The 18,200-nt window shown below is 49.2% G+C and overlaps 1 protein-coding gene across 1 annotated transcript in view; it reads left to right on the top strand.

The window, feature by feature from the left end:
* Positions 1–18,200, top strand: part of PLEKHA6 (pleckstrin homology domain containing A6) — a 158,264-nt gene that overhangs the window by 100,587 nt on the left and 39,477 nt on the right. The window contains exons 4-8 of the mRNA XM_021716885.1: positions 7,642–7,722; positions 8,768–8,882; positions 13,749–13,853; positions 14,837–14,909; positions 17,747–17,847. Of these exons, the coding sequence (XP_021572560.1) occupies positions 7,642–7,722; positions 8,768–8,882; positions 13,749–13,853; positions 14,837–14,909; positions 17,747–17,847 (475 nt within the window). The remainder of the gene's footprint in view (positions 1–7,641; positions 7,723–8,767; positions 8,883–13,748; positions 13,854–14,836; positions 14,910–17,746; positions 17,848–18,200) is intronic.

Raw genomic sequence — 18,200 nt, forward strand, 5'->3', positions numbered from 1 at the left:
ATATATATATATATATATATAGATATATATATATATATATAATTGATCCTTGAACAACATGGGCATTAGGGACACCAACTTTCTCGTGCAGTCAAAAATCCAAGTATAATTTTGACTCTCCAAAAACTTAACAGCTAGTAATTATAGCGCGCTGTTGACTGGAAACCTCACCAACAATGTAGTCAATTAACAAATATTTTGTCTGTTATATGCATTATATACTTTATTATTACAATAAAGTAAACTAGAGGGGAAAATGCTGTTAAGAAAACTCCCTCGCATTCTCCCTCCCCTTCTCCCTCTTCCTCACTCTCTCTCTCCTCCCTGAGTGTGAACCCATTACTCTGACTACAGAGTATTAATTTTTTTTTTTAAGTACACAGTGCCCTCCTACCCTTACCCTGCCAGCTTAGGCTTTACAGTCTCTATCATGGGAATAGGGAACCATCTAGTCCCGGAGCAGGGTATAGGAGACATTGCAGTGACAGACTGGGGAAGGACAGGTACATAGGCTGCAATGAAGGAAACCCGGATCCTCCCTGATTTGTGATTTCCCTTCTGCATCCACTCAGCCGTCTCTTCTGTTTTCTGTTGGAGGAAGGGGCTGAGCTCAGGTAGAATTCCCTCAGCCTTTCATCACTGGCTGTAACAGGTTTAGGGTATGGTGGTGGACTGTAAGAATAGACTGAGTTAAGCACGGGGTCTCATCTCCTAGACACGCAGCTGAGTAGCTTAGCATTTTTGGATGCTCCAGACTTACTTGGGGGAGAGCACTGTCTTCTTGCCATTTTGGAAGTAACTGTGACATCACAGGAAGAAGGGTCAAGGGCAGAGGAGAAAGGAGTGAGCAAGTACAAGGCTGGGTGAGAGCCTCTGGCAGCTGGTCCTCAGCACGTGTAGGACTGGTATTTTGATCTGCAAGTAAAACATGGGAAAAAAACAGTGTTGTTTAGAGGGGCTCCTTCACACCTGCAAAGCCATAGATGTGCTGCTGAGGCCTTCTGAGCTACTTTGACCTCTTCTTTTTTTTTTTTTTTCGAGTCAGGGTTTTTCTCTCTGTCACCCAGGCTGGAGTACAGTGGCATAATCATGGCTTACCACAGCTGCCATCTCCAGTACCAAAGCAATCCTCCTGCATCAGCCTAGGCATGTGCCACCATGCCCAGATAATTTTTTGATGTTTTTGTAGAGTCGGTCTTGCTATGTTGCCCAGGCTGGTCTCAAACTAAGCTTAAGCAATCCTCCCACATTGGCCTCCCAAAGTGCTGGGATTACAGGCATATGTCACTGCTCCTGGCCCTTTGACCTCTTCTTTCTGTGGCAGCAATAGGCAGGATATAGCCATAGGAGGGGTTTTGGTGAGAAGAGGTTGGCTAGGCAAATGTATTTTCTCCTAGAAGTGGCTGGAGGAGCTTCGGGAATCAGGCATGTCAAGATGGTTGGAAATGTAAACCGAGTTGGTTTTTAATTGGGACAGAATGCTGGAGCAGATAAGGCTCCTTGAAAATAGTGATGAGATTCAGAGTGGGAGGCGGAGAGCAGGAGCCAAACCTCTGCCCACCTTCCCCTCCTCTGTGGCAGCAGAAATCCTCCCTGGAGTGTGGACAGTCTCAGCTTGGAATTTGCTAGCTGGGAGAAAGAAGGAAGTGGGAGAGATGGGCCCCAGGCAGCCCCCCCTTTCCACTTGCCTGCAAACCTCTCTCTCCACCTAATGAGCTGTAATGCTGGAGGCCAAGGCCTCTTCAGGATGGGGAAGCCGGGCCAGGGTGAATTCTCTGTCAGCAGATTCTCGGAAGCTATGGAAATGAAGCAGCTTGGTGTACGGCAGATAACCAAGAGGACCCAGAGGGTAGAAGGAGTGGAGTGTTGCTCCACTTGTTCAAGGCTGATCACAGTGGGAGCTCTGGACATCCGGTGTGCGTGCTCACATGTGTGTGTGCATGCACGCATGTGCATGGGTCCACATATGCACACATGAATACCTGCAGAGGGTCATGATGACTCAGGTTGATTTTGCTGCTTTTGACAGTGTAGGGCCAGGTATACCCCACATGGAAGCCGACTCTTGAAGAGAATGCTTGGAGATGAAGCAGGACTTAGTTATTGATACAGTGAGGCATCACTAGGCCCTAGGGCCAAGGATATCTCTTGAACTATAGAAAAGCCCCAACTAGGTGGAGAGACAAAGTCTGGAAAACGGAGAGGATCTGCCTGTTTTCTTTGAAATTTATTGGTTTTGGCGCATCTAGAATGCCCACCTCCAGAATTCCCAGTCCCTGCCTCACACACAACCTCTTGAGCCTGGGCCTATGTGTTTTTAATTTTCTAGCTCCTGCACTTGGCAAATTTTCTGATTTGTTTTTAAGCAGCATACTCACAACCATTACCTCTTATGCATAAAACATGTCACATTTTGAAAGTTTACGGCTATTATTTCATAGAATTAGTATATGTGTTGCTGAAGCAAGCACTATTATTTCAAAGAATTAGAAGGTACCTCATTTGCACACAAGGAGACTAAGAGCTCAAGAAATAAAGTTGCACTGCTAATTCATGCTAGATCTTGGACTGAAAGCCTGATGCTGCCAAGTTCTCTGTCTGCTGGTGGCACTGCCATGGGACCACCCTCATAGGTACAGTGGGTATGACCACCTACTGAACAATCCCAGAGTTTAGGGATGTGCCTACCTCCCCCACACAATCTCCCTTACTGTTTGTGATTCTCCCTTTTCTTGGGTAGAATTTGAGAGGTCCATTTGGATATCATAACCATGTGTCCTGAGAACCTTTGATATCCAAAAGGTTTAAGGAAAGAGGAGTGAGAAAATGGATTACCTAACCTTGGTTCCTTTAAAAAAATTTTTTTTATTTTAAAGATGTGGGGCACAATTTCAGGGTTAGGTAAACAAATGTTCATTATGCGGGTACCCTTGTGGATGAGGTATGCTCCCCTCCTCCCCCGGCAGTTTCCTAATTACTCCCAATCCTTTTCTTATTGTATTATGATAATTGTTCAAGGTTTTCTTATGAGTGTTTGGTTCCCTTTTTAATGTTCTGCATCTAGTAAGTTCTTCTTGATGTCTCACCTAAAGTGAAAAATCTGCCATCTCGTGCAGTATAATGGCAAAGGGAGAGATCCCAGCTCTGTATTCTGTGTGCTGATTTAATCCTGAGGATTTCAGAGCTCTCCAGGAGCAGGGGAAGCCCTTGAGCCTTTCTTCCTTCCTACTTCCTTGTGCTGTCTTAACCGGGCATGGGAGAAGTAATTTGACTTGCAACTTAAGCAAAGGCTGTGGGAGGCCCCTGAGCTCAGCTTGAAGAGAAAGGGGATATTTTTGCCTTCTAGAGGAAGAAAACTCATTTTCCCAAAGCATCTCACCCCCTCCTTCTCCTGTGCAGATGAGCTTAATTTTCTTCTCCTCCTACTGAAGATGGATCAAAGCCAAGCTGTATATTCAGGAGGGAGCCAGGCAGGGAAGCTGAGTGAGGGGGCGAGGGGGCAGAAACAGAGCTTCCCTCATGGAGAGGAAGTAATTAGTTTGAAGACAGAGCTAAGATAGGGAAGCCCTTGGTAATAAAATGTTAAACTCCAAATACAGGTAGTTAAAAATTAAACCAGAGCATGGAGAGTTTATTTTATTAGTCATCCAACAAATATTTACTGGGTACCTACTATGCATGGGCAGGAGCCTCGCATGGGCACCAGGAGAGGGCCCGACTCTCCATGACCCCAGCAGGACCCAAGTAGCTGGATTAGGGACAAGGAGAAGATGCGATCTGAAAACTGAGGCCTCCTGTCACCAGGATAAGTCATTTGCCAAAGTCCCACTAAATGGCTGAATATATTGACCTTTTAGATTTAAGATTAAGCTGTTTAAAATATCAGCAGCTGTCGACCCCGGTTATATCTGACCAGCTTGTCTCATCATGGGTTAAATAATCATGTTGTCCATTAGCTTTTCCATTCACTGATAGAATTGTTCCCTGACTCAATCCAAAAAATTAGATTAACCCCTCCTTTTCAGTGTCTGTTGTGACATCACAAAGTTGCCATAGCAACAGACTATGATGTCAACAGACTGCCTGGTGCTGCTAAAAAGAGCCACGTTGGTCAAAAAAAGAATCTGTCATGCAAAGACAAGATGGAATAATATAGAAGCCAGAGGAGCTGAAACAGGATATCAAAAAGAACATCTTAGAAGGATAAGATAACAGTGAGTCTGGAGGCTCCTTTCTAGAACTAGAAATAACCAAGGTGCTTAATGAAGATTGACTGGAGAGCAGGCTTGTCTAGAGGCAGGGGAATGGAAGAGATGACCTTCAGAAGGCCCTTGAGGTCCAAGGATCCTAAGACATGAAGGACATTTGGGAAGGGGGAGAACTGACCAGCTTTGGCCTCTGGAGAATTCAGGGGCATTAACATCGATGCAAACTTCCTTGCTTCTGACCAGATCTGACAATCACCAGCTGGAACTTGTCTTCCTCTTGCTTTTGGGAAGATTTTCAGCAATAAACACACAATGACCCCCTCTCAAGCCCCATTTGCTGCCCCCTTCCTCGCAAGCCTTGGGAGGAGGCTTTCCTCCTTCGATTTCGCCTGAGCAAAGAAGCCCAATCCTTGCCACCAGCTCTGGCTCCACAGCATCCACGCCTATCTGCTCGACCTGCTCCCCATCAGCAGGACCACACCACACAGAGGGCAGGTGACCTGGGGCTGTGTCTGAGGGGACCTTGCTGGGGAGAGCAGGCAGAGAAGCATCACTTACTAGGCTCCTGTCGGTTCAGAAGAAGGCTGGACAGGCTGAGAGGAGAGAAAGGAGACTCAGTCGGTCTCAGCTTCTCAGCAGCGGCAGCGATCACAGCAAATGAATCTGGAGCATCATTTAACCCCGTGCCCACAGGATCTGAAGCAGCTCTGAGAAGCAAGTGGATTTTTAGCTCAAGAGCTTGTGTTCTGAGCTGGGAGTTCGGGAGGCGGGAGGAGTGTCTCCCCGCAGGTCGGGCTGGCATGGGTTTCTGTCGTGCAGATGGGAACGCAGCCCCAGACTCTTCCACCCGCCCAGCTACTCTGCGTCCTTAGCTCAGTGAGGTCGGACTACCTTGAAGTGGCACACCTGCTCCGTATATGCTTGTCTCTCCTTTTCAGCGTTTTTTCCTTGGGGACCTGAACTGGGAAGATGTCATCCCCTCCTCGTTGACTCTGCTCCAGTACTCTGACCGGTACCATTCTGGCCTAATATTAGAAAGCCACAGGCCTACTAGAGCACCTGGGCGACCCCTGCCACCACCCAGGGAGAGCCCCTTCAGCCTTCTCCAGTGCCAGAGCTGGGGAGGAGGGGGAAACCAGTGGAGTCTTAGCCACAGAGTCTTGGCTGCATCTCTGCCACAGCATTACGATTTGGACCGGAGGACTTACTTCTCAGAGGGATGGTAGGAGCAGGGTGGCTGGCGGGTCCTCTGAGGCTGCCATACTGGGGACGAAGCTGCCAAAAAGATGCTGAAGTTTCGGGCTGATCGACGGGCCAGGTAGGGATTTCTTCCACAGACCATGAGCCAAGTTAAGTCAGAGCAGGCTGCGTTGGCCGTTCATCCTGTTTGCATCTGGGGGCTTCGGAGTGAGGGGCCTGCTTGAGATGACCTGGAGAAGGAAGCATAGTTAGGTCAATGGTTGCTGCATTGCAGTGCTTGTGAAAGGGAAGCTATTTTGAAATTGGTAGCGCTGGGATGGAGAGAGGACGTCATTTGTAGGGGTTGCTGGGTAGGAGAGTCTGGGGCAGGGAGAGATTTGCCATCCCCTTAAAGACTTGTGATGGTTGGCAGCAGACTGTGTGCGTGCCTCTCTCTGTGTATGTCTGTCTGTGTCAGTGCCTGCAGGGAAGATTCCAACAGTTCCGCTGGGAACATACAGAGGAGAAGGAGACTGGGGGGTCAGGGCAGGGGGTGGGTGCTCTGTGCTGCTAGGAAGAAGCAGAGAACTTGGCACCTCAAGGGACTTTAGTTGTCTGCGTGCCTCCCCCCTCCCCAGAGGCCCCCTAGGTGGGGCAGATTAAGGGACAAGGGTAACTGGGACCAGCTACTCTTCCTGACAAAGATCCCCTGTGATTAAGTTGAGGAGCCTGTGCTTGTTGGACCTGGTAGGAGGGTGAGAAGAAAGTTTGGGAAGTGGGGAGCAGGCTATCAGTATGCTAGACTGAGAGCCCAGACCTGGTGGATGCTGGCCAATTTTGGGTCCTGGCTGGCAAGCCTGGGCTGCAAAACCCAGATTTCCACATAAACTACAGGCACTGCCTGCTGTGCTTTTATCTTCAACACGTCTTTAGATGAGATCTGAACATGACAGCTTTGGAAGCTGAGAAACACCCTTTGATATTATCTTTAGCTTCAGCAGACAGCCCAAGGGCTGGGCTGTGTCCTGGACTACTGAAAGGGGGTCCCCAAAAGGTTATTTTAGATCTCTCATGCAGCTAAGGGACCAAGCTGAGCTCTCCTCGCTCAGGTGCTGGCTGACCTGCTGCCTGTTGGGCAGAGCTGGCCCTCTGCGTGTGCTAAGCGGCCCAGGCCCAGCCATAGCAGTCTCTGTCCCGCAGCCTGCTTCTTAGGGTACAGAGGAGCCTGCTCTGGCAGTGTTTCTCAAGAGGGATGGGTAAAGACCTTAAAACACCTAGCCCCTCACTGGCTGAATGCTAGAATCTCCACGACTACATTCTTGCCAATGGCTGCCCCGCTTTACAGAATCCACCTCAGGTGACTCCAGGTGTGGCTTAGTCCTGCGGCATCAGCCCCCTTCAAGCTCTGTCTGCCGCCTTCCTCCCCCATCTCCCCCAAGAGCCTCCTGGGGAACTATCCTGTCATTCAGCAGAGCCACAGCAGGACTCGCGACACTGCGCCCCATCTGCCTCTGCACACGCCCCGCCCCTGGAGCTTACTCCCTCCTGCTTCCTGGCAGGCTGACCTCACAACACCCCACCACACTCTGAGCCACAGCATCCCTTAATTAGATCTGACTGTTGAGCCAGCACTGACCTTCATGCCTGACAGCTCCTGAGGTCTCAGGGACATCAAGTAGCCCTTAGAAGGGAGACCCTGGGCGTAGGTTGTGGATGGGTCCCATCTCAAGCTTGAGGCTGGAGTTTCTAAATCTCCCATTTCCTTTTAAGAAGGAGAAGGAACATAAAGCAGAAGGAGTTCAAGGTCACAAGAAGGTTCTTTCAGCAAATAATGAGGGAGCATTTTCTATGTGGAGCACTGGCAGGTGCTCCCTGGGAGAGAAGCTGCCACAAGAGAAATCTTGTGGCAGGGTTGAATGGACTCCTCCTCCCCCCAACACACACCTAGGAGGACCGCTGAAAGAGTTAAGTGAGGCTCATTTTCAGCCTCAAGGATCGCTAATAAAGCTAACACTGACTAAGGAAAAGTGACTAGGCTTCATTTCTTCCTCTCCCCACCTTCCACCTCTACCCCCACCCTGACTGCAGCCCAGCCCTCCCTCTTGCCTCCAACTGACCCTGCTGAAGGACAGAGCCACAAGCCCCTTATGGGGTCAGCTGTCCCTGTCACTGCCCAGGGTCTGTCCACCCTTTGGCTTATGTCTCTGCCTTCATTTTTACCACAACGTCTCTTTCTTTTTTTCCCCCTCTACAGCCACAATGAAAGACGGAACACATTTCTACACCCAGTGACTGGCCAGGTCCCAGAGGAGAACAAAAAATTTGACTTGAAAACGTAAGCTTGCCCCTACTTACTGGTGTTTGGTCTTTCCATCCTTAGCTACCACCATCCCACTGCCTCCTTGCAGTTGGGAAGGGGAGGGCAGTGGGGAGGGAAGGAGAGAAGAAGGCACTGGGGGTCATTCACCTCAGTTCTGAGGACCAGAAGCTTCTGAGGCCCATCTGGCCCAACACCTTCATCCAGGTTTCCTGGGGTCTGGCAGAAACCAGGTTGGCACACCACATAGGTTAAAATAAGAGTATAAGACAGGTGTGAGGTTGGCATATTACCTAGGGCCCTTTGAGGGAAGCACTGAGGAGATCTGAGATAATCATAAAAGCCAACTGCTATTCCCCTCACTGTGGATCCTAGCTCACCAAATCAAAGGAGAGAAAAAAAGAAAAGGAACAGTAATAGACTCTCAGATGTCGCTGGGCCATTGTGTCCTTTAAAGTAGAAGGAAAAGGAGTTCTGGAGTCCCAGGGTATAGTTTGTTTTTTTGTGTTTGTTTGTTTTTTGTTGTTGTTGTTGTTGTTTGAGTCTGGGTCTCACTTAGTCACCCAGGCTGGAGTACAGTGGCACAATCTTGCTGCAGCCTCGACCTCCTGTCCTGAAAGGATCCACCCTCCTCAGCCTCACAAGCAGCTGGGACTACAGGCACACATCACCATGCCTGACTAATTATTTTTAATTTTTTATAGAGACGAGGTTTTGCTGGGTTGCCCAGGCTGGTCTCGAACTCCTGGGCTCAAGATATTCTCCTGCCTCGGCCTCCCAAGCTACTAGAATTACAGGCATGAGCCACCACGCCCAGCCCCATGGTCTAGGTTTTGTAAATAAATGTATAGGAAAGAAAGAAAGGAGAATATCAAGGATCAATGGAATATAACCTCAGAAGGACTGAAGGTGTGACTGAGCTGACCTCTTGATGGCACTCAGGAGATGTAATTTTGTGCTGATGCTGGCACAGTAGGTGGCAGGGTGGGTAGAAGGGATGGGTGGTTTCCATTGTTTCCTGGCTCTGACTAGTCTCTGTCTTCTGTTCAAAACTTGAAATCAGATCGGCTTTGGACATGTCCAATAAAACAGGTGGGAAACGCCCGGCCACCACCAACAGTGACATATCCAACCACAACATGGTGTCCGAGGTCCCTCCAGAGCGGCCCAGCGTCCGGGTAAGTCCAACCCTCAAGGCAAGTTTTCAAGCAGGAAATGCCTTCAGTGCATGTTTAGTGGGATCTCGGGGACTCTTAGGAAATCCTAGCCTGCCTGCCCAACTATTTCTTCAGGCTCCAAGAGCAGGCGAGGTTAACCAGGAAGAGACTGGGAAAGAAAGAGGGCTCAGACCAGAACTTCGTTGGAGACCAGCATCTAGACCAGAGGTTCTCAGCCTCAGCACTGTTAGCAGTTGGAGCTGGATGTTTCTTTGTAGTATAAGACTATCTTGTGCATTGTAGAAAGTCGAGCAGTAGTCTTGGCCTCTACCCACTAGCTGCCAGTAGTACCTCCTCTCCAGCTAATGACAAAAATGTCTCCAGATATGGTCAAATGTCCCCTGGGACAAAGCCTCCCCAGGCTTACTGAGAACCACTGATCTAGAGAGACACTCATGAGGGACCTGGGGACTTGAGAGCTCAAAGAGGGAGAAGGAAGGAAGACAGCCTCAGGAGAAAGAAATCTAGAGTGCAGCAGAGAGGGCTGGTAAGATAATGGCTGAATGTGTCCTTTGGGATTAGCAACAGTGTGGTCATTGGTGGCCCTGACCAGGGCAATTTGAGTGTCGTAATAAGAGCAGAAGACAAGCCAGAGAGGCGAGAGAGGGGATGGCAGAGGAGACGTGGGAAAGTGAAGAGTAGAAACTGCACTTCTAAGAAACTAGGGAACAAATGGTGGCATATTCATGTGACAAAATCCTCTCCAAAAAGTAAAGTGAACTGGAGCGATATGTATTAACAAGGATAAATCTAGAAAACATAATGTTGCGTAAAAAGCAAGTGGTGGAATATGAGGAATATGATATCACTTATGTAAAATGTGCAAACATGCAAAGCAGCACTGCATATTTATAGGAACATCTGCAGTGCAAGTATATAACCATGGACAGGAAGACTCATTTTGGGTCAGTGGTTGCCTTTAGGGAAGAAGGAAAGGTAATGAGGTTGGGTAGGGGCTCGAGGGAGTTCAGCTCAACTGCCTTATTTTATTAGGGAAAACAACGCGAGGTGACGATCATCATCTTATTCCCTACTTTTCTGAAGTGTTTGAAATATTTCAAAAAAGTGTTTTTAAAGAAACTTGACTATAAAGGGAAAGGAGAAGAAGGGGGTGGGAACTAGAAGATAACGAAAGACAGACAGATGGAGTTTTTGTTGTTGGTTGGTTTGAAGATGCCAGAGGTGTGAGGGGGATGAGCCAGGAGATGGGTCCAGGAGAAAGGGGGCAGCTGGTAAGTTACATTTCTGTGGGGACAGAGGGAGTCAGAGGCAGAGGTACTGTGAGTCTAAATGAGGAAAGGGCACCTCTCCCTGAGACTACATAAAAAAAGGTGTGTGAAGCTGGCAGGTGGGTGTCTAGGAAAGCAAAGACACTCCCACCTGATGTCCCCAACTGGTGCAGGTGGTAGGGTTTACTGCTGCGAGGAGTGGGTGGGTGGGGATGCATCAGGTGGGGGACTGGGGACTTGAGAATTCTTGGTGTAGGTTTGGGGACCAGGAACAGTATCAACAAAGAGGCACATAAAACATTGCCCTATTATTCCAAAGGGTGGTTGAGGCTGTAGATTGTGATGCTGTGTGGCCCCCATCTGCAGGCTTGTGTGGTTTTCCACCAGCGGTGTTCAAAGTCTGGCTGTGAGAGCAGACAAGGCAGATGGCTGCATTGACTTCAGGTTGCTGGGATGCTGTGGCAGAAGGATTAGGAGGCTGAGATGTTGAAGGGCTAGCGGGAGGATGCCCCAGAGCCATAAACTATGGGGGGCGGCTTCTAGGCCATGGAGAGAGGAAGTGAGAGGCTGAGAGAAAAGGGAAGGAAGTAGGGCCTTGCATATTCTTAGGGTGGTGGGTGACATCTTCAGATGGCGACTCAGCCACTCTGTGTGGATTTTACTGGTAATGTTCAGAATATAATTTTATTTCTTGGTTATGGGGGTACTTTGTAATAAAACCCAATTCCTTCCCTCTACAAGGATTTACTAAGTGCTTGTTATGACTGGACATTGCTGGCTCTAATGATAGAGTGATGAAAGTATTCCACTGCAGAGAGCTCATAGTGCAGTGGAGGAGACAGAAAGCCAGCAGTCACACCACAGTGTGACAAGCTTTAGTCTGTACAGCTATACAGAGAGGTGGGTACAGCTAACTGCTCAGAGGGATCAGGGAGGTTCTGTGTGGGAGGGGGAGTCTGCACCAGACTTTAAAGGATAAGTTGGGATTTGTCAGTGTTCAAGGGAGGTTGGGGCCCCCCCTCGAGGGAGCATGGTGAGCAAAAGCATAGAAAATGGGAGAGAACCAGATTCAGGGCCTATGGGTAAAGGGGCCAAAGGTGGGTTGCAGGTCTGGCCAGCTCTCACAGATCCATCCTTTCTTGCTGTGCTAAGGAATTTGAACCCACTCCCAAGTGCTGAGCGAGAGCTAGTAAGAAACTTTAAGCCCGAGAGTGACATACTTATATTGTGTTTTGGAGAAATAACTTCAGTTCTTTACGGAGGATGAACAGCAAGAAGAGAGGAGGACCTACAAGACAACAAAAGTGAAATCTGAGAGGAAAGAATGGATTTGAGAATGATCAAGGAAATAGACTCATCAGCCTCTTATCAATGATTGTATTTTTAAAAGATGGAAGGAGGAGGGAGCCATGTGAGAAGACTCAGAGTTCTGGGATGGGTGGCTGGGTGGACTATAGCACCATTCTCCAAGATGAGAACTACAGATCAACAGGTTTGGTTAGAAAGAGAATGGGATTGGTTTTGCACTTATTTAATCCTGTTTAAACAATCAGTTATAACCAGTATGAGGTTAGGAGAGAGGTCTTATAGCTAGAACTTAGGGAATTTCCATTATATTGCTTATAGTTGAAGCAATGGGTAAAGATGAGATTAAGCAGGTACAATGTATAATGATAAAAACAAAAATAAAATAATAAAAATGTGGTTGAGGTTCACCAACATTTAGAGTAGAAGACGGAGAGATGGAAAAGGAGTGGCCCCAGATGCAGATAGTAAAAGGAAAACAATAGTGTTGCAGAAACCAAAGGAAGAGTTTCTGGAAGGTTAGAAAGGTTAATGTTGCCCAGTGCTTTGGAGAGGTCAAGGTTGAGTGACTTTAATTCAATGACATTGCAAGAGCCAATTTTAGAAAAGAGGCATAGGAGGTTTAGGAGTAATGGGAGGAGAGAAAGTTGGGATTCGTCCCCGCCTCCTGAGGCTGAAGAGAAAGCAAAGGAAGGAATTAATTACCTTACAGCGGGCAGTGGCTATCGTGTTAAAGGGGGAATTTAGGAGTGTGTGGGAGCATGGGGCTGGGGTAGAGATTGAGAGGAGAGAGGAGGTGGGGAGATGCTTTCAGATGGAGAGACTTGAGCACGTTTGCTGAGGAGAAGAATCGGTGGAGGAGGAAACAGCAAAGGCATATTTGAAAGGAGATGATCAATGGAGCTAGGGCTCAGAGGAGGTGGTGGGTCGAAAGTGTTAGCCTTGGAAAAGAGGACGAAGCCTCTTCTTTTGACATTGGAGGGAAAGGACAGTCATTTTCTAGGTAAAAGGGTGTGAAATCGAGGAAGTACATGCTTGATACCCTCCATTTTCTCTGTGGGCAGGGCAGAGGCAGGGGAGGCCAGGGGTCTCGAGAGCACGGCGGCGAGGGTGTGGGGCAGAGTGGCCGCCTGGGGCTGAGCCTGCTGGGGTTGGGACCGTGGCTCTGCGGCAAGCTCATCTGTACTGCAGTGTGATTTTTCTCTCCAGCAGCACCATAATCTGGCTGTGAGTGAAGGGAGTGTGAATAATTTGATGAGTTTGGAATATACTGTATTGAGTTTTAGAGAAGATGAAGCCAAAATACAATAGATGGGGCTTTTGAGAGTCCTGTTGATATCATCTGCTGAGGGACCTAGGGTTTGTGGGGAAGGAAGGAAGTAAAACCAGGAGGTAGATGATGGATCCAGAGCCAAAGGGGAGAGCTGAGCTGGAGACATCAATGGAGTAGAAAAACTGCTGTGGTTGATCAACAGACTGAGGAAGCCCACTCTAAAGTGGAAATACTAGAATTAAAGGTGTCGGGGTGATGGGGCTTGGGGTGCTGACAAGGGTGAAGAGGCAGCCCTGGGAGTGAGTGTCTGGAAGTGAAGGATACTGGAGTTGAGAGCATCACGGTAACGTAAAGTTAGGGCATTGGACGGATCACCCCTAAGAGCAAGAACATTTTCCACAGTGACTGCAAGACTTAGAGTGAAGAGAATACTAACATCAAAACCCTTAGACTCTGAAAGAACAATCTAGAAGTTGATCAGGATGAGGAGAATTAAACAGTGGGAGATTAGACAGTGATGCTTCTAGAAAGGAGATTGTTGCTAGAATGTGAAAGGATGACAGTGTCCACGTGACACTGAGGGGCTAGAAGGACACCTGACTTTCCTCCCAGCTCTGTGATATGTTGGGCGTGAGACAATGCACAGGCCCCTGAGAGGAAAATGACGCAGGGAATTGATTTACAAGCTGAGTGGGTTCCAGAACATGTGGTGAAAGGGGTAGGGGGTTAGGAACTGGGGGGGATAGGCCAGGAGGGAAATGAGCAATCTTACTATGTCTCCTTAAAAACAAAAAAAGCTATAAGACAGGCAGGGCTATTATTTTGAGCCCCATTTTAGAAATATGACAAAGAGCCACAAAACTGAAAGGCCATCCAAGATTCACACTCAGGCTGCTTGGTGTGAGGGAATCCAGGGGTAACCCTAGGGTGATGCGGCTCCTAACAGAGGTTGCTCCCCTGCAGACAGAGCAAAACGGAGGAGAGGAAGTCAGGCCAGTTTCTCTCTCTCTGCCCCCCCAGGCAACTCGAACATCCCGCAAAGCCGTCGCCTTCGGCAAGCGCTCACACTCCATGAAGCGAAACCCTAATGCCCCCGTCACCAAGGCGGGCTGGCTCTTCAAACAGGTGAGGCCGACCTGCCATTCTGGTCACCATAGCCATTGCTTTCTCCTCACAGCGTTATGGCTTCTCTGTGCTTATGGAAATCCTTTTTTTTTTTTATTTTTTATTTTTGGTATGCCTTCCTGTTGTCTCTGTAACTGAGTAATTTTATAAATGCCCAGAGAAGCTGAATATCTTCCCAAAGTCACACAGAAAAATTAGTGTCAAATTTGTGAATCAAAGCCAGGTTTCCTGATGGGCAGAGGTCATGATTTTGAAACATGCTGGATCAGCTGGGCATGGTAACTCACACCTGTAATCCTAGCACTTTGGGAGGCCAAGGTGGGAGGATTACTTGAGCCTAGTAGTTCCAGACCAGCCTAAGCAACATAGAAACACCTTGTCTCTACAAAAAAATTTTTAAAAATTAGCTGGGCATGGTGGTATACACCTGTAGTCCCAGCTACTTGGAAGGCTGAGACGAAAGGATCTCCTGAGCCCAGGAGGTCAAGCTGTAGTGAGCTGTGAATGTGCCACTGTACTCTAGCCTTGGTGACAGAGTGAGACCCAACTCAGTGTGGGGGGGGCAGAAAAAAGAAATATGCTGGATCACCAGCCCGACTAGAGCAAGCCACTGACTTACTCTCAGGTCCCACTGGCTATGGTGGGAGGGGATATCCCCTTCACATTGAGGGTTCCCTGACTGACCTTGCCACTGTCCCTACCTGCCCTTTACTCACTCATTCTGCTCATCTCTTACCCTTTATCCTCCTCAGGGGAGGCACTGAGTCCCAGAACGACAGAACAGGAAGGTCACAGGCAATAGTCTAATGTCAGTTCCCTGCATCCGAGGTCTCAAGGGGGTTGCTGCCATGCATTGGTGGCAGAGCTGCAACTAGAGCCAGAATGTCCTTCTAATCGGCGTGGTACCCTATCCCCTGCATCCCACCTCCTCCTCCGCGCCCAGCTTGCATCTCCTCACAACCATCTCCCCATGTGTCCTGCAGGCCAGCTCTGGGGTTAAGCAGTGGAACAAGCGCTGGTTCGTCCTGGTGGATCGTTGCCTCTTCTACTACAAAGGTGAGCTTGCCCCTCAGGCTGGCAGGGGTGGCAGGAAGCAGGGCCTGCCGTGCTCTCCCATTCTGCTGTGCCACCGAGCACTGCTCTGGATGGGCATTGGCAGGGCAGGTCTCCCCACTGTGGTCCCCTGCACCCATGGGATGTGGCAGTGGGAGGAAAGAGTTCACTCACTTACTTGCTCGATTCTCATTCAACCACGTCTACTAGGTTTCAGGGAGGTTGAGGTCCTGCTTGGCAATACAGTAGATAGACAAGGCAGTCACATGGATGGTGAAATTGAGGAAGGGTGAGGGAGACAGGGCAAGGATGAAGAGGAAAGAGGTCACTAGTTACTACTAGCAGGGCACCTACCAACTAGAGCTTGTATGTAGATCTTCCTTCTGTCCCACTGGAAAGTATGGTTCAATCCGTGGAGGCAGGGATTTTTTGTCAGCTTTGATCACTGCTGTATCCACAGCATCTAAAACAGTGTGTTGGCCGGGCTCGGTGGCTCAGCCTGTAATCCTGCACTTCGGGAGGCTGAGGTGAGTGGATTGCCTGAGCCTGTGGGTTCGAGACCCACCTGGGCAACTTGGCGAGACTTCATCTCTACAATAAATCAAAAAATTAGCTAGGCATGGTAGCGTGCGCCTATAGTTCCAGCTCCTTGGAGGGCTGAGGTGGAAGGATCGCCAGAGCCCAGCAAGTCTAGGCTACGGTGGCTGGGAGCGTGCCACTGCACTCCAGTCTGGGTGATGGAGTGAGACTCCAACTAAAAAAAAACACAAAACAGTGTGTGGCACTTAGTAGGTGCTCAGTCAATACTGAATAAGTGAACACTCTCGGCATCCACCCTGTCTACCTAGCCCAACTATAGCTCTCTACTCTGGCTCTAAAACAAAACTCAAACAAAAGGGCAAAGATTTGATAACTTTGATGCAGCCACCCCTAGGAAGTTATATTTAAAATATACACAGCAACATTGTGTCAAGGGAGGCTCAGAGGGCACCAACAAGGGTTGCTGACTGTGAAGGTGGCGTCATGCTGTTGCAGGGAGAGGAAGCAGGCATGGGGGAATGAGAGAAGAGAGGGTAAAATTATTTTGAAGCAGGAGAGGTGTTTCCTCCACTTCCTTGCCCCTGAACAGCAGAACCCTGATTTCCTCAGGCCTGCTGGGAACAAATCAGTAAATCATTAACCCTGGCCAACAAAGGTTGTACCCAGTGTCCTCCACCCCTGCCCCCCCCAGTGCTGTTGTCCCTGAGTTGTGGCCACCTGAACCCCAAGGGGAAAAAATCAAGAAGTGACTGAGTATATAGGGTCCAGTCACATAGGAAAGCTCAAGATTGGGGAAGAAGAATCTGCCCGGGCCCAAGACCCAGGTGCTGAGCCCCCAGGAAAGGGGGCCATCCTGGGACCAAAGAGGGAAAGAAACTGGGAGGAAAGCCAGGATCTCTGCTTTGGGAGATTCGGGGAGTCGCAGTGAGCTAAGAACTCAAAGGGGCAAGACATATGGAAATGGAGGAGTCACTGTCCATGAAGAGATCATCTCAGGACCCCCTAAAATGGGCCTGGCAGGGGCATCTCCTCTGGAGGCTGACAGGCTCAGGATAATTTTACCCTCTCTACTCCTCCTGAAGACAGCCCTGGAGTCCAGCCCCGATTCCCTCCTACTCCATTAGCTCATCCCTTCCTCTGGGCCCCAGGCTGGAGTCTGCATAGGACAGCTGAACTGTGGGCCAAGTACCTTGTGGATGTGATGAGTAAGCAGAGAAGCAGAGCTCAGGGAGTTTATTACCCCTCAGAGATTCCTTCTGAGCCCTGGCTGAGGGTTTTTCAGGGTCCCCTGCCTGGGGAATAAATAGTAATCCCTGGGAAATTAGGGTGGTTCTTGCCATGGTCTTTTAGTGACAACCCTCCACCACCCCATAGCTCATCTTACCCTTTCTGGCCTCCTGCTGACAGCTGGGGGCCTGACTAGCTAATCCATCAGGCTTCTTGGGAGATCTGGGATGAATTATGTAATAGCTGGGTTGTTAGCCTGATTCCAGGGAAGAGAGAGACGAGGGCTCCATGCAGGGATGCATTTGCTTGTGAAGACGTGGGACCTTAAAGGAGGTCTGCAGCAGGAGAGGGCAAAACCCGCTCTGGGCTCCTAGAAAAACCTTAGGAAGAGTAATCCAAAGGAGCCAAGAGCAGAGGACAGGATGGTTTACTCGACTGTGCTTGGTCCTGTCACCCCGTTACATGTATCATTGGGGGATGGTCTCGTTTAACAGGGCAGAATGGATAGGATAGTAGTCAGGATACTAGCTTTGGAGCAGACCTTTTGGGTTTAAAGACCAGTTTTGCCACTTATTGCTTAAGTAACCTGGGGCAAATTACCTAACATCTCTGTGTCTCAAATGGGGATCATAATAGTACCTCTTCACGGGCTTGTTAGAAGGGTTACTTCCATTAAGGCATTTCACTTCGAACAATGCCTGACAAGTAGTGAACGCTTCCAAAATGTTAGCTGTTATTTCCTTGTTTATTTGTGCACCAGAGGTCGGGCACAACTTCTCTTGTTCACCTCTACAGCCTCAGCATTTGGAACAGCGTCTGCAGGGCCACCACACTCCCCCCCTGCAGGGAGTGTGCCTCTTGGAGTGTGTGTGGTGGTCCCGAGGGCCTGACACATAGTAGAGGAACAACAAATATTTGTTGGTATCGTACTAGGGCCAATGCACTCCTCCCCCTGCCCCTACACACATGCACATGTTATGTATGCACACACACACACACACACACACACACACACACACACACACACCCCCACCCACACACCCCCACCCCTCTCGTCCCTCTCTCCCCAACAGATGAGAAGGAGGAGAACGTCCTGGGCAGCATCCCCCTCCTGAGCTTCCGGGTAGCAGCGGTGCAGCCCTCAGACAACATCAGCCGGAAACACACATTTAAGGTCAGTTGGCCTTCCTCTCCTAGGTCAGGTGGAGGAGGGAGGCATGCTCTCCTAGAGCACATGGGAACGGAGAAGGAGCAAGAGCCATCTCCCTCAGGAATCCTGAGTGGTGGTGGTGGTGGAGGAGGAGGAGGGAGTAGGCAACGGCCCCTAGGCTCAGGATAGTCTAATGTAAGGCTAAAGTGAGGCGGGGACCCTCTCCTCTTCTCTCGGGGGTCTGGTGGGTAATTCCTTCCAAGGTGGACCAGTAGAAGTTGCTTCAGCGGCACCACAGTTTTTCCTGGGGAAGTCAGAGCTATGTCCTGAGTCCTTGGGCCTTTTGTCCTGTGGCCTACCCCTGGGAAATCTGTCTT

Source organism: Carlito syrichta, unplaced genomic scaffold (assembly GCF_000164805.1).
Source record: "Carlito syrichta isolate Samal-C Ts95f unplaced genomic scaffold, Tarsius_syrichta-2.0.1 Scaffold309080, whole genome shotgun sequence".
Taxonomy (NCBI): Eukaryota; Metazoa; Chordata; class Mammalia; order Primates; family Tarsiidae; genus Carlito; species Carlito syrichta.